This window comes from Anopheles coluzzii, chromosome 2 (assembly GCF_943734685.1).
Source record: "Anopheles coluzzii chromosome 2, AcolN3, whole genome shotgun sequence".
Taxonomy (NCBI): domain Eukaryota; kingdom Metazoa; phylum Arthropoda; class Insecta; order Diptera; family Culicidae; genus Anopheles; species Anopheles coluzzii.
The window spans coordinates 90351510-90366392 of record NC_064670.1 but is presented as its reverse complement, the minus strand read 5'-3'; the positions used below and the strand labels follow the sequence as shown (position 1 = coordinate 90366392).

At 39.6% G+C, this 14883-nt stretch overlaps 1 protein-coding gene across 3 annotated transcripts; it reads left to right on the top strand.

The window, feature by feature from the left end:
• Positions 1-8059, top strand: LOC120959319 (uncharacterized). 3 transcript variants are annotated; one of them, XM_049607220.1, is made up of 2 exons: positions 1-1939; positions 7689-8059. In XM_049607220.1, exons 1-2 carry the CDS (start codon positions 773-775, stop codon positions 7692-7694), a joined length of 1173 nt encoding a protein of 390 aa, XP_049463177.1. In that variant the 5' UTR covers positions 1-772; the 3' UTR covers positions 7695-8059. The 3 variants fall into 3 exon arrangements, with proteins under 3 accessions (XP_049463177.1, XP_040238552.1, XP_049463178.1); XM_040382618.2 differs by lacking the exon at positions 7689-8059 and adding an exon at positions 2014-4695; XM_049607221.1 differs by lacking the exon at positions 1-1939 and adding an exon at positions 6665-7614.
• The last annotated feature ends 6824 nt before the right edge of the window (positions 8060-14883 follow it).

Sequence of the window (14883 nt, the reverse complement as noted above, 5' to 3'; positions counted from 1 at the left end):
CACACTTTGAATTTGGCTGAATATTCCTTTTAAAATTGATCAGAACACTACAATGCGTATGTCGACACATAATATGACCTTTCTTGTACCAAATATCACCAATTTTACGGCAAACAATGCACTAACTTAAGAGAAAAATAAATATTTGTAAGCCAGTTCGCACCGTACGCTATAACCATCAAACTGTCAATGGCTGCTCTGTTTAAACGTCGCATCAAAATGGCTGTCAAAACGGGCCAAAATAAGCAACATAAAATTAATAATTAAAGTGCTTTTTAACACCAATCTTAGGAAAGTAAGAGTGTTAAATTGCTTTAAACATTTTTTTGTACATATTCACATTGATACAAACATTTTCTGACCCGTATTCGCGCTGCCGAAAATAGGAACACAGCCTGCCGAAAATAGGAACAAACTGCCGAAAATAGGAGCAATATCAATGTTTGCATTTTCACGAATATTTATGAAAAAGGGCTTTGAACCGGCAAAAAAAAAAATTGTAACATACTATGTGTAGAAATTAGAAATTCGAATTTGTATATACCTCACACATACACCTTGACATCCTTACACATACACCTTTTCTATATGTACATCTTGTTTGTGCGATCACACCTAGGTTTAAGTATCTCAGGCAATACTGTCAAATAGAGATGTCATTCGTGATTGAGCGCTAAAACAGAAAACACGCAATTCTTCAGCCTTCAGTTAATTCTTCCGAAATTAAGAAAGATTACAATTCAGAAGTGGGATAAACCGTTTGTGCCGAAAAATGCTTACAAAAGAGGAACTTCTTTGTGCTTTGGAAGTTGCTAACATCGAAGTGCCTCCGAAAGCAACTTTACCACAACTACGCATGTTGTACGAGCAAAGTGTACCGAAAAACAAAATGGAGGAACAATCAACCCAGAATTTCATTCCTCAAAGAGTGTGTGCAGATGAAGACGAAGTGACGAACAATGGAAACCACGTTGCAGCAGCCGCCATCTTGATGAAAGACAAAGCTGCTCCGACATCTTCGACGCAAGGTGCTTCATTCGACGCAACTTCTCATCAATTGGAATTAATGGCGCTACGAGCAAAAATTATGGAAATGGAACAGCGGCAGACGTTTACGGATGGTCGATTGGTTCATCCCGAGGAGTTGAAACATTTGATACCGGAATTTTCTGACGGCCTCGGTATCAATAAGTGGATCAATACGATTCGCTACAATAGCGAATTATATGGATGGCAGGATCGCACGATGCTTTTATATGCAGGCAGTCGGTTGACTGGAGCAGCAAGCGAATGGTACAATGGCTTCCGTAACACTTTGAAGACATTCGACGAATTCGCTGACACAATTAAAAAGGCTTTTCCTGATCGCTGTAACGAAGCCGTTATTCATAGCCAATTAGCATCGGTCTACAAGAAAATTTCTGAGTCGTACACAAGCTATGTATACCGAGTAAATGCGCTGGGAATGTCAGGCCACGTGAGTGAGGAGGCTATCATAACTTATGTCATCAGAGGACTTTCTCGTGACCCTCTCTATGATAGCCTTGTGACCAAGGATTACCGCGATATTTACGACCTGATTGACAACATTAAGCGATATGAATCCCATCTTCTGTTGCGCAAAAACCCAGAACGCCGCAGCCCATCTCACATCAACACCATTTCCCCGAGACCGATTCCACCAAGACAAACGACGACAGAACCTCTTCGATGTTATAACTGCTCGAATCATGGACATCATTCATCGCAATGCACACAACCTCGTCGAGCTCCGGGTTCCTGTTTCCGATGTGGTAGCACATCACATGTCATTCGCAACTGTCCTGTCCCAGATAGACGTCAACTAACGGTTGCTGCGGTACAGGGCAACGACAATGAAACAGCGCATCTAGATTCTGGGGAAAATGGAAACTTCGTTCAACTTGAGGCCTATCAGGAGGTAAGTGTAGCTTTTAAGAGAAACAATGTTTGGAGCCCAGGGTTAATTATAACATCTCTTTTTGATTCCGGTAGCTCTAAAAGCTTCATAAATGAAGCCATTGTTCCGGTTACAAAACTAAGCGCTCCCCAACCAAGTGGATTTCGAGGAATAGGAAATGTGAATTTACAAACTCTTGGAACAGTACAGCTAAAACTTAGTTTTCGTAATCAAACATTCATTCACAATTTCTATATTTTACCAAAAAGCTACATGTCCCTATCCATGATAGTAGGGAGAGATTTGTTATCAGAATTTAACATCACACTCGCTCAATTCCGTAAACATTACAGCAAACTTATGCTGATGAATTTAAATAAAGATAAAATTCTGAACTTAAAAAAACCGGGTTTTTACCATAAGCTCCAAACGTTGGGTCTTTTACGTAGTTCGATCCAGGCTCCCTTACCAGAGGTATGCAAAGATTCGAAATTGTCCGATCCCAATATTTCTTCAAAATTCATTTCGATATCAGACAAATCTGAACATAAACAACAATATGACACAACTTTTTCTGAAATGTGTTCTATAAATATTAGCGATGAGGCTAGCACTATAAATGTTGGAGAACATCTTTCTAAAGAACAAGGCATTGCTTTAAGATCAATAGTGTCCAATAATTACATTAATTTTCCGGATAAACATATAATACCATCTGCTCATAAAATGCGAATTAGCTTAACTCATGATACTCCTATTTTCACAAAGCCTAGACGACTTTCTTTCGATGAAAGGAATAAAGTAAAAGTCATTGTGAAGGATTTATTAGAGAAAAATATAATAAGACCCAGTAACTCTCCTTATGCTTCCGCACTGGTACTCGTTAGGAAGAAAAATGGCGAAATTCGTAAGTGTGTCGACTACCGACCTCTTAATAAAGTAACAATCCGCGACAACTACCCGCTTCCACTCATAGAGACGTGCCTAGAACACTTGGGCAATAAAAAATTCTTTACGTTACTAGACCTAAAGAGTGGTTTTCATCAAGTGGCAATGGACGAGGATTCAACTAAATTCACAGCGTTTGTTACTCCAGACGGCCAGTACGAGTACACGCGTATGCCCTTCGGATTAAAAAACGCGCCAGCTGAATTTCAGCGTTTCATTAATACAATTTTGCGGAAATTCATCGAGAATGAAAAGCTGGTTGTATACATTGACGACATTCTCATAGCTTCTCAAGACTTTAAAGAACATCTTGAAATAGTTAGTGAAGTTTTGCATACTCTACGAAATAATGGGTTGGAGCTACGGCTTGATAAATGTAAGTTTGCTTACGATGAATTGGATTACTTAGGATACAAGGCCAATCATTCAGGTATATGTCCTAGCGATAATCATGTAAAAATTATCAAAAACTATCCTGTTCCTCAGAACACAAAACAGGTACAACAATGTTTAGGTCTTTTTTCGTTTTTCCGGAGGTTTGTTCCACATTTCTCTAGTATTGCAAAACCACTTACTAATCTTTTGAAAAACAATGTTCCATTTATTTTTGATGATGAGTGTAAAAAAGCATTTGAAACACTCCGAGATAAATTGATAGTAGCTCCGGTGCTTGCCATATACGACCCTAAACGCGAAACTGAACTTCACTGTGACGCAAGTTCGATAGCTTTTGGTTCTGTGCTTTTGCAAAAACAGGATGATGGTAGATATCACCCTATTTCGTATTTTTCCAAAACCACTTCGGCTGATGAAGCTAAATTGCACAGCTACGAGCTTGAAACATTGGCCGTTATATATGCGCTCAAACGTTTCCATACCTATGTACACGGCATTCCAATAAAGATAGTGACTGATTGTAATTCTCTGGTAGAAACGCTTAAAAATAGAAATTCGTCCGCAAAGATAGCACGTTGGTCACTGTTCCTGGAGAATTATAATTACATTATTCAACATCGCCCTGGATTAGCAATGAGTCATGTAGACGCATTAAGCCGACTGGAACATTTGGCTGCCTTCGATGATGTTGATATTGACTTCCAAATACGTGTAGCTCAGGCTAGGGATCCGCTTATCCAAACTCTGAAAAAAGAGTTAGAGACGACGGATGTCGAAGGTTACCAATTACAAGACGGTATTGTATTCAAACGATCACCTTCTAATAGGCTAAAATTATACGTGCCAACAGAAATGGTTAATAATCTGATACGATCAATACACGAACAAATAGGTCATTTGGGAGCCGAAAAATGTTGCAACCAAATAGATCAGAATTATTGGTTTCCTAACAGAAAAACACGGATAATAAACTTTATAAATAACTGCTTGAAGTGCATTATTCACTCTGCTCCATCTAGAGTAAATAATCGGAACCTTCATAGCATCCAAAAAGAACCTTACCCATTTGATACCTTGCACATTGACCATTTTGGACCGCTACCTACATCATCTTTAAAGAAAAAATACTTATTGGTAGTAATAGACGCATTTACGAAATTCGTTAAATTGTATCCAACAACTTCCACTAGTACAAAAGAGGTGTGCAATGCTCTAAAACAATATTTCTCTTACTACAGTCGACCTAAAAGAATAATTAGCGATCGAGGTACATGCTTTACTTCAGCCGCATTTTCCAATTTCCTTTCTTCTCGCGGAATTAGCCATGTGTTGAATGCCACAGGATCACCACAAGCTAATGGTCAAGTGGAAAGGGTCAATCGCATTATTCGTCCCATATTGAGCAAATTATCAAATCAGACCGACCATGTAGATTGGGTGACCCATTTGCTATCTATAGAATACGCTCTTAATAATACCCCAAGTGCCACAAATCCACTAAACGACCACCAAACGGCTTCTAAACGACTGAAGTTCTCTACCTAAACGGAATATAGAAAGACTTCGTTTAGCAGACGCCAAACGACTCATGCATTCTAAAAATAGCAAAAAAGCTGGTGGCGCTCTCTGTTGGTGGGATACCCCAACCAGTTGAGCTTCATCGCTTGGAGGAGAGCTTTCTCATTTCCTCTGTACTGTTGTATGGTTTCGCATTGAAGTTATGCATCGCTAGAACTAGAACGGCGATACGATTGTTTAAATACTAAACTGCAACGGAAACCACCAGTACTGAAGCAAGTGAGATTTGAGTAATGGTCGTTGGTGTTGATACCCGCGTATCTGGCCACACGACCATTCATATAGATTTTTGCTCAGAAAGTTAGAAGGCTATATAGGTCATGATAAGATGAAACTTGTCGAAACACATTGCAAGAAAAGGATAGCAATATAATGATGAGTTGTAATACGCCATCTATTGATCAAACCAATGAAGCTGTGGAGCTTTCATTTTTTTTCTATGGATATTCAATTTTCCAGTCGTTTAAGCTTAATCTGTGGCGCTTGGGACCATTCATTCGTCCACTCGTTTTTCCCCTTCTATGCTATTGTTTGGTGTTAACCAACGAGGCCCTTCAGTAGATATATTGACCGAATATTTAGAAGACAAAAACAAAGCATTTTCAGATTTAGAAACTATACGTGCAGAAGCATCATTCAATATTTTAAAATCACAACAAAATAATGAGAAACAACATGCTAAACACCATCGCCCTGCTCCCGTATTCAATGAAGGAGAGTTTGTTGTAATTAAAAATGTAGATAACACACCAAATTCAAACAAAAAACTCATTGCCAGATATAAAGGTCCATACGTTATCCACAAACGTTTACCTAATGACAGATATGTTATACGTGATATCGATGGAATACAAATGACGCAAATACCATATGATGGAGTGTTGGAGTCGGACAAGTTGAGAAGATGGATAGTGCCTCTGGGGGGAGCTTGATCGGAATATGTTCATAAAGCTACACTTAAGATTAAGGGTAGGGCTATACATATGCAGGAAAAATTGAGGTCAATTTCTCGTCAGGATGGCCGAGCTGTAGAAATTAGAAATTCGAATTTGTATATACCTCACACATACACCTTGACATCCTTACACATACACCTTTTCTATATGTACATCTTGTTTGTGCGATCACACCTAGGTTTAAGTATCTCAGGCAATACTGTCAAATAGAGATGTCATTCGTGATTGAGCGCTAAAACAGAAAACACGCAATTCTTCAGCCTTCAGTTAATTCTTCCGAAATTAAGAAAGATTACATATGATAGTTTATCAACCAGAATAACAACACTTTCAAGAAAAATAATGAAAAATATTGATGTGTGAGCAACTTTTGTGAAACTGCTGCACTAGCCTGCCGAAAACTGGTACAGTTACCCTATTTGATTTTTCAGTCGTTTAAGCCAAATCTGTGGCGCTTGGGATGCTATTTCAAGGATTGTTAACCACATTTGTTACTTAACGCGCTGATGCACGTTTGTTTGCCTGGCACTTTTTATCCGTTAAAATTTAATGTTCATAATGTAGAAATTAGAAATTCGAATTTGTATATACCTCACACATACACCTTGACATCCTTACACATACACCTTTTCTATATGTACATCTTGTTTGTGCGATCACACCTAGGTTTAAGTATCTCAGGCAATACTGTCAAATAGAGATGTCATTCGTGATTGAGCGCTAAAACAGAAAACACGCAATTCTTCAGCCTTCAGTTAATTCTTCCGAAATTAAGAAAGATTACAATTCAGAAGTGGGATAAACCGTTTGTGCCGAAAAATGCTTACAAAAGAGGAACTTCTTTGTGCTTTGGAAGCAGCAGCCATCTTGATGAAAGACAAAGCTGCTCCGACATCTTCGACGCAAGGTGCTTCATTCGACGCAACTTCTCATCAATTGGAATTAATGGCGCTACGAGCAAAAATTATGGAAATGGAACAGCGGCAGACGTTTACGGATGGTCGATTGGTTCATCCCGAGGAGTTGAAACATTTGATACCGGAATTTTCTGACGGCCTCGGTATCAATAAGTGGATCAATACGATTCGCTACAATAGCGAATTATATGGATGGCAGGATCGCACGATGCTTTTATATGCAGGCAGTCGGTTGACTGGAGCAGCAAGCGAATGGTACAATGGCTTCCGTAACACTTTGAAGACATTCGACGAATTCGCTGACACAATTAAAAAGGCTTTTCCTGATCGCTGTAACGAAGCCGTTATTCATAGCCAATTAGCATCGGTCTACAAGAAAATTTCTGAGTCGTACACAAGCTATGTATACCGAGTAAATGCGCTGGGAATGTCAGGCCACGTGAGTGAGGAGGCTATCATAACTTATGTCATCAGAGGACTTTCTCGTGACCCTCTCTATGATAGCCTTGTGACCAAGGATTACCGCGATATTTACGACCTGATTGACAACATTAAGCGATATGAATCCCATCTTCTGTTGCGCAAAAACCCAGAACGCCGCAGCCCATCTCACATCAACACCATTTCCCCGAGACCGATTCCACCAAGACAAACGACGACAGAACCTCTTCGATGTTATAACTGCTCGAATCATGGACATCATTCATCGCAATGCACACAACCTCGCCGAGCTCCGGGTTCCTGTTTCCGATGTGGTAGCACATCACATGTCATTCGCAACTGTCCTGTCCCAGATAGACGTCAACTAACGGTTGCTGCGGTACAGGGCAACGACAATGAAACAGCGCATCTAGATTCTGGGGAAAATGGAAACTTCGTTCAACTTGAGGCCTATCAGGAGGTAAGTGTAGCTTTTAAGAGAAACAATGTTTGGAGCCCAGGGTTAATTATAACATCTCTTTTTGATTCCGGTAGCTCTAAAAGCTTCATAAATGAAGCCATTGTTCCGGTTACAAAACTAAGCGCTCCCCAACCAAGTGGATTTCGAGGAATAGGAAATGTGAATTTACAAACTCTTGGAACAGTACAGCTAAAACTTAGTTTTCGTAATCAAACATTCATTCACAATTTCTATATTTTACCAAAAAGCTACATGTCCCTATCCATGATAGTAGGGAGAGATTTGTTATCAGAATTTAACATCACACTCGCTCAATTCCGTAAACATTACAGCAAACTTATGCTGATGAATTTAAATAAAGATAAAATTCTGAACTTAAAAAAACCGGGTTTTTACCATAAGCTCCAAACGTTGGGTCTTTTACGTAGTTCGATCCGGGCTCCCTTACCAGAGGTATGCAAAGATTCGAAATTGTCCGATCCCAATATTTCTTCAAAATTCATTTCGATATCAGACAAATCTGAACATAAACAACAATATGACACAACTTTTTCTGAAATGTGTTCTATAAATATTAGCGATGAGGCTAGCACTATAAATGTTGGAGAACATCTTTCTAAAGAACAAGGCATTGCTTTAAGATCAATAGTGTCCAATAATTACATTAATTTTCCGGATAAACATATAATACCATCTGCTCATAAAATGCGAATTAGCTTAACTCATGATACTCCTATTTTCACAAAGCCTAGACGACTTTCTTTCGATGAAAGGAATAAAGTAAAAGTCATTGTGAAGGATTTATTAGAGAAAAATATAATAAGACCCAGTAACTCTCCTTATGCTTCCGCACTGGTACTCGTTAGGAAGAAAAATGGCGAAATTCGTAAGTGTGTCGACTACCGACCTCTTAATAAAGTAACAATCCGCGACAACTACCCGCTTCCACTCATAGAGACGTGCCTAGAACACTTGGGCAATAAAAAATTCTTTACGTTACTAGACCTAAAGAGTGGTTTTCATCAAGTGGCAATGGACGAGGATTCAATTAAATTCACAGCGTTTGTTACTCCAGACGGCCAGTACGAGTACACGCGTATGCCCTTCGGATTAAAAAACGCGCCAGCTGAATTTCAGCGTTTCATTAATACAATTTTGCGGAAATTCATCGAGAATGAAAAGCTGGTTGTATACATTGACGACATTCTCATAGCTTCTCAAGACTTTAAAGAACATCTTGAAATAGTTAGTGAAGTTTTGCATACTCTACGAAATAATGGGTTGGAGCTACGGCTTGATAAATGTAAGTTTGCTTACGATGAATTGGATTACTTAGGATACAAGGCCAATCATTCAGGTATATGTCCTAGCGATAATCATGTAAAAATTATCAAAAACTATCCTGTTCCTCAGAACACAAAACAGGTACAACAATGTTTAGGTCTTTTTTCGTTTTTCCGGAGGTTTGTTCCACATTTCTCTAGTATTGCAAAACCACTTACTAATCTTTTGAAAAACAATGTTCCATTTATTTTTGATGATGAGTGTAAAAAAGCATTTGAAACACTCCGAGATAAATTGATAGTAGCTCCGGTGCTTGCCATATACGACCCTAAACGCGAAACTGAACTTCACTGTGACGCAAGTTCGATAGCTTTTGGTTCTGTGCTTTTGCAAAAACAGGATGATGGTAGATATCACCCTATTTCGTATTTTTCCAAAACCACTTCGGCTGATGAAGCTAAATTGCACAGCTACGAGCTTGAAACATTGGCCGTTATATATGCGCTCAAACGTTTCCATACCTATGTACACGGCATTCCAATAAAGATAGTGACTGATTGTAATTCTCTGGTAGAAACGCTTAAAAATAGAAATTCGTCCGCAAAGATAGCACGTTGGTCACTGTTCCTGGAGAATTATAATTACATTATTCAACATCGCCCTGGATTAGCAATGAGTCATGTAGACGCATTAAGCCGACTGGAACATTTGGCTGCCTTCGATGATGTTGATATTGACTTCCAAATACGTGTAGCTCAGGCTAGGGATCCGCTTATCCAAACTCTGAAAAAAGAGTTAGAGACGACGGATGTCGAAGGTTACCAATTACAAGACGGTATTGTATTCAAACGATCACCTTCTAATAGGCTAAAATTATACGTGCCAACAGAAATGGTTAATAATCTGATACGATCAATACACGAACAAATAGGTCATTTGGGAGCCGAAAAATGTTGCAACCAAATAGATCAGAATTATTGGTTTCCTAACAGAAAAACACGGATAATAAACTTTATAAATAACTGCTTGAAGTGCATTATTCACTCTGCTCCATCTAGAGTAAATAATCGGAACCTTCATAGCATCCAAAAAGAACCTTACCCATTTGATACCTTGCACATTGACCATTTTGGACCGCTACCTACATCATCTTTAAAGAAAAAATACTTATTGGTAGTAATAGACGCATTTACGAAATTCGTTAAATTGTATCCAACAACTTCCACTAGTACAAAAGAGGTGTGCAATGCTCTAAAACAATATTTCTCTTACTACAGTCGACCTAAAAGAATAATTAGCGATCGAGGTACATGCTTTACTTCAGCCGCATTTTCCAATTTCCTTTCTTCTCGCGGAATTAGCCATGTGTTGAATGCCACAGGATCACCACAAGCTAATGGTCAAGTGGAAAGGGTCAATCGCATTATTCGTCCCATATTGAGCAAATTATCAAATCAGACCGACCATGTAGATTGGGTGACCCATTTGCTATCTATAGAATACGCTCTTAATAATACCATTCATTCGTCCACTCGTTTTTCCCCTTCTATGCTATTGTTTGGTGTTAACCAACGAGGCCCTTCAGTAGATATATTGACCGAATATTTAGAAGACAAAAACAAAGCATTTTCAGATTTAGAAACTATACGTGCAGAAGCATCATTCAATATTTTAAAATCACAACAAAATAATGAGAAACAACATGCTAAACACCATCGCCCTGCTCCCGTATTCAATGAAGGAGAGTTTGTTGTAATTAAAAATGTAGATAACACACCAAATTCAAACAAAAAACTCATTGCCAGATATAAAGGTCCATACGTTATCCACAAACGTTTACCTAATGACAGATATGTTATACGTGATATCGATGGAATACAAATGACGCAAATACCATATGATGGAGTGTTGGAGTCGGACAAGTTGAGAAGATGGATAGTGCCTCTGGGGGGAGCTTGATCGGAATATGTTCATAAAGCTACACTTAAGATTAAGGGTAGGGCTATACATATGCAGGAAAAATTGAGGTCAATTTCTCGTCAGGATGGCCGAGCTGTAGAAATTAGAAATTCGAATTTGTATATACCTCACACATACACCTTGACATCCTTACACATACACCTTTTCTATATGTACATCTTGTTTGTGCGATCACACCTAGGTTTAAGTATCTCAGGCAATACTGTCAAATAGAGATGTCATTCGTGATTGAGCGCTAAAACAGAAAACACGCAATTCTTCAGCCTTCAGTTAATTCTTCCGAAATTAAGAAAGATTACAATAATAAGTAGAAAATGTCAGTTGCGTGGATTCCGAAAATTTCTCGTCAAAGAAAGTCATTTAAATTTGAATTTGAATCTCGCTGTTGGCGGTTAAAGCTTACCCGACAGACAAAGAGAATGAAATTTTCAGGCGAAGGGAAGGTAGAAACACACGGTGGAGGTCCGGCCCAAGATCGGATCCGAAGTCCGCTGTTTTGGGCTGATAATTAATGAATGGCGGAAGGAGCGCTACCACAGGGAGAATGCGCTCTCTTGCTCATTCTTCTTCTTCATTTGGCACAACAGTCGCTGCCGGTCAAGGCCTGCCTGTACCCACTTCCCAAGCGCCACAGATTAAGCTTAAACGACTGGCAAATTGAATATCCATAGAAAAAAATGAAAGCTCCACAGCTTCATTGGTTTGATCAATAGATGGCGTATTACAACTCATCATTATATTGCCATCCTTTTCTTACAATGTTTTTCGACAAGTTTCATCTTATCATGACCTATATAGCCTTCTAAGTTTCTGAGCAAAAATCGATATGAATGGTCGTGTGGTCAGATACGTGGGTATCAACACCAACGACCTATACTCAAATCTCACTTGCTTCAGTGCTGGTGGTTTCCTTTGGAGTTTAGTATTTAAACAATTGTATCGCCGTTCTAGTTCTAGCGATGCATAACTTCAATGCGAAACCATACAACAGTACAGAGGAGATGAAAAAGCTCTCCTCCAAGCGATGAAGCTCAACTGGTTGGGGTATCCCACCAACAGAGAGCGCCACCAGCTTTTTCGCTATTTTTAGAATGCATGAGTCGTTTGCCGTCTGCTAAACGAAGTCTTTCTATATTCCGTTTAGGTAGAGAACTTGAGTCGTTTAGAAGCCGTTTAGTGGTCGTTTAGTGGATTTGTGGCACTTGGGTAGTGAAGTGGGCTTGGCTTTCAGTGACTTATTGGTACCATAACAGGATAGTCAGTCCTACTACCTATGGGGGGTCGGTCTATTCGGGGCTTGAACCCACGACGGGCATGTTATTAAGTCGTTCGAGTTGACGACTGTACCACCAGACCGGCGCTCTCTTGCATGCCTTTAAAATACACGAGGCGCTCTCACTGAAAAGAACGCTCGCTCGCGCTGTTTCATTGTATTTTCCTCATACCCCTTCCTTTCCGTTTCTTCCCGAACAAACTGCACTACTGCGAGCGAGACACCGATACCACCATGCCGCTGCGAGAAAACCAAACTGAGCGCGCAGGCTGAAAGTGAACGCACACATTCACACATGTGTAATTGTGTGAGTGCAAAAACTGTGTGGAAACCAAAACACGCTCGCGGCTCTGCGTAATTCCGTGTATTTCCAACCGTCTCCCCCTGCTTCTACATGCCCCTCGTCTGAAAATCGCACACTTTTTCATTCTCTTTGCTAGTAGGATAATCATTAAAATAATTGATTAAATATAAATTGTTGCGTTCTGAACAGTGCTCCTGCCGAAATCTGCCAATATAATCTGGCCACACTGGTCCGCAGGTCAGGCGAGCTTTTTGGCGGCCACCGTCGCAAAACCGTCGCAAAACGTCAAAACCGACGTCGCCAACGAGCGAAACTCGCAACGATTTCGAGGCGCTGGCGACGGTCGTTTTTGACGTTTTGCGACGGTCTTTGACCTTTCGAGCGAGCTTTTGCCCAAGGTGTCTTTATTAAGGAGGTGAATTGTTAGCGCGTTTTCCGGGCGCCATCATTGAGTATTGTTATGTCAAATCGCATACAATTTTCTATACCCCCCTACAGCCCTCCCCGATTTTAATACCGGAGCCCCCAGTATTGTTATGTCAAGTCGTGAAATGTCAATTTGCTCTGAAGCACTTCACCTCCTATTATCCATACACCTTGCTTTTGCCCTGCGGGCCAGTGTGACCAGATTATACTGGCAGATTTCGGCAGGAGCACTGTTAACGCAACCATTTAACCGTAGAGTTGGCAACCAGATTTACACACGTAAGTTGGCAACCGGCATACCCGGGTATTCCACACGTTTTGATGCAAAAAATTAACGATTTTCATAGGTAAACAATGCTTTCTATATTTTAATGCTGTAAGCAAGTAATGCCGACCATATATTCTCTTCTATTTCATTTATTCATTAAGTTTTTCCATTTTATTATAAAAATAACGGTCAAATTGAAATTTGGAATCGCTTGAATTTGACTCGAAAATAAGCACAATACAAAAAGAGGAAGAAGAGAAACGTCATTCTCCATACAAAATGTATGGAATACCCGGGTATGCTGGTTGCCAACTTACGTGGTAAAGTTTAAAAAAATTCAAAATAAAATACTTACAGACTGTTTAAAATTACAATTTATGTACCAAAAAATCAAAAATTAAAAGTTGGGAGACTACGGAAAATTTCAGGTCCATAAAAGCAATGAATCAAAAGTTATTTCAGTTTAAAGTTAAAAAAAATACCCGGGTATCCGGTTGCCAACTTAAAGGTTAACCGTCTTGTGTACGACCAAAAAACATTACGTAATCGTACAACCGCCTACCCGGGTAGGCCATACAATTTGTATGGAAGAATGATGTTTTTTGTGATTAAAAGAGTATGGCTGGTATTATTTAATCCGTTCGTAGCGGGAACGTACGGCGCTCACATGAAATTCTAGGGATGGCAACACATTTGTTGCGCCCGGTCCTACAACGCCGCGGTGAATAACTGTAGCAACGATCTAGTACGTTAGGAAAATGAGTGTCGGGACGTACGCCGCCGCTACGAACGGATTCAATAATACCAGTTTTGTGTTTCGGACTGGTGCACAATTGACGATATTAAAGACACACGCGGCTCTTCTGTATCAACCACTTATATTCTAATATAAATAACATATATGCTACCAGACTGTTGTGTGTGTCGGGTCGCGGCCTATGATCGAGTGCCGACCCCCGGTAGCCCGATCGCTCCCGAAGCCCTTAACGGCCATTCGGACGTCGGATGCTGTCAGTTCCACGACAGCATCGAGTCGCGGTTACACTGCACTGTTTCTGTACACAACACAGATGAGTATATTTTATAGATCGTCAACATATATGTTTATACAACAAGCAAAACAATTGAAAAATGTATATAACTTTTGAAAGAAACGTAAGTAAAACTTAAAAAAAGACTATTCATCCACTTAAAACATGCGGCAAGGCCGGTTGGGGTGTTGGAGTTAGGCTCGTGTCTGTGCTCCATCGGATGCGATTTTATCGGAAGGCCTGTCAAAATTTTATATGAGATTTGACAGATAACGTCGGACGTGCGATTTCGTCGGAAAAATTTTTGATTTCGTCGGACGCCGCATCCGATTTTATCTGTCAAACTAAATGTGTGGTGTTTTGTAGGAAGAATCTCAACTTAATTTTTCATAATCGTTTTATTATTAAAATCATCCCAATAATCGCAATATTATACGAAAAAGCGTTTGACAGCACGTGCGATAAAATCGCATGCGATGGAGCACAGACACGTGCCTTACTGCACATTTTTGATTAAAAAAAATATTGATAGGATTTTTAAAATTCTAATTTTACAACGATATGTTATAAAACATTATTATGAACCTATAAGACAGTTTTCATTCAAATCTTACTACAAATTCAAAAGATATACTCTTTTAATCACAAAAAACATCATTCTTCCATACAAATTGTATGGCCTACCCGGGCCCACCTACGACCC

What these genes read in the sequence shown, in the direction of transcription:
- LOC120959319 (XM_049607220.1), top strand. Translation starts at nt 773, where the DNA reads ATGCTTACAAAAGAGGAACTTCTTTGTGCTTTGGAAGTTGCTAACATC.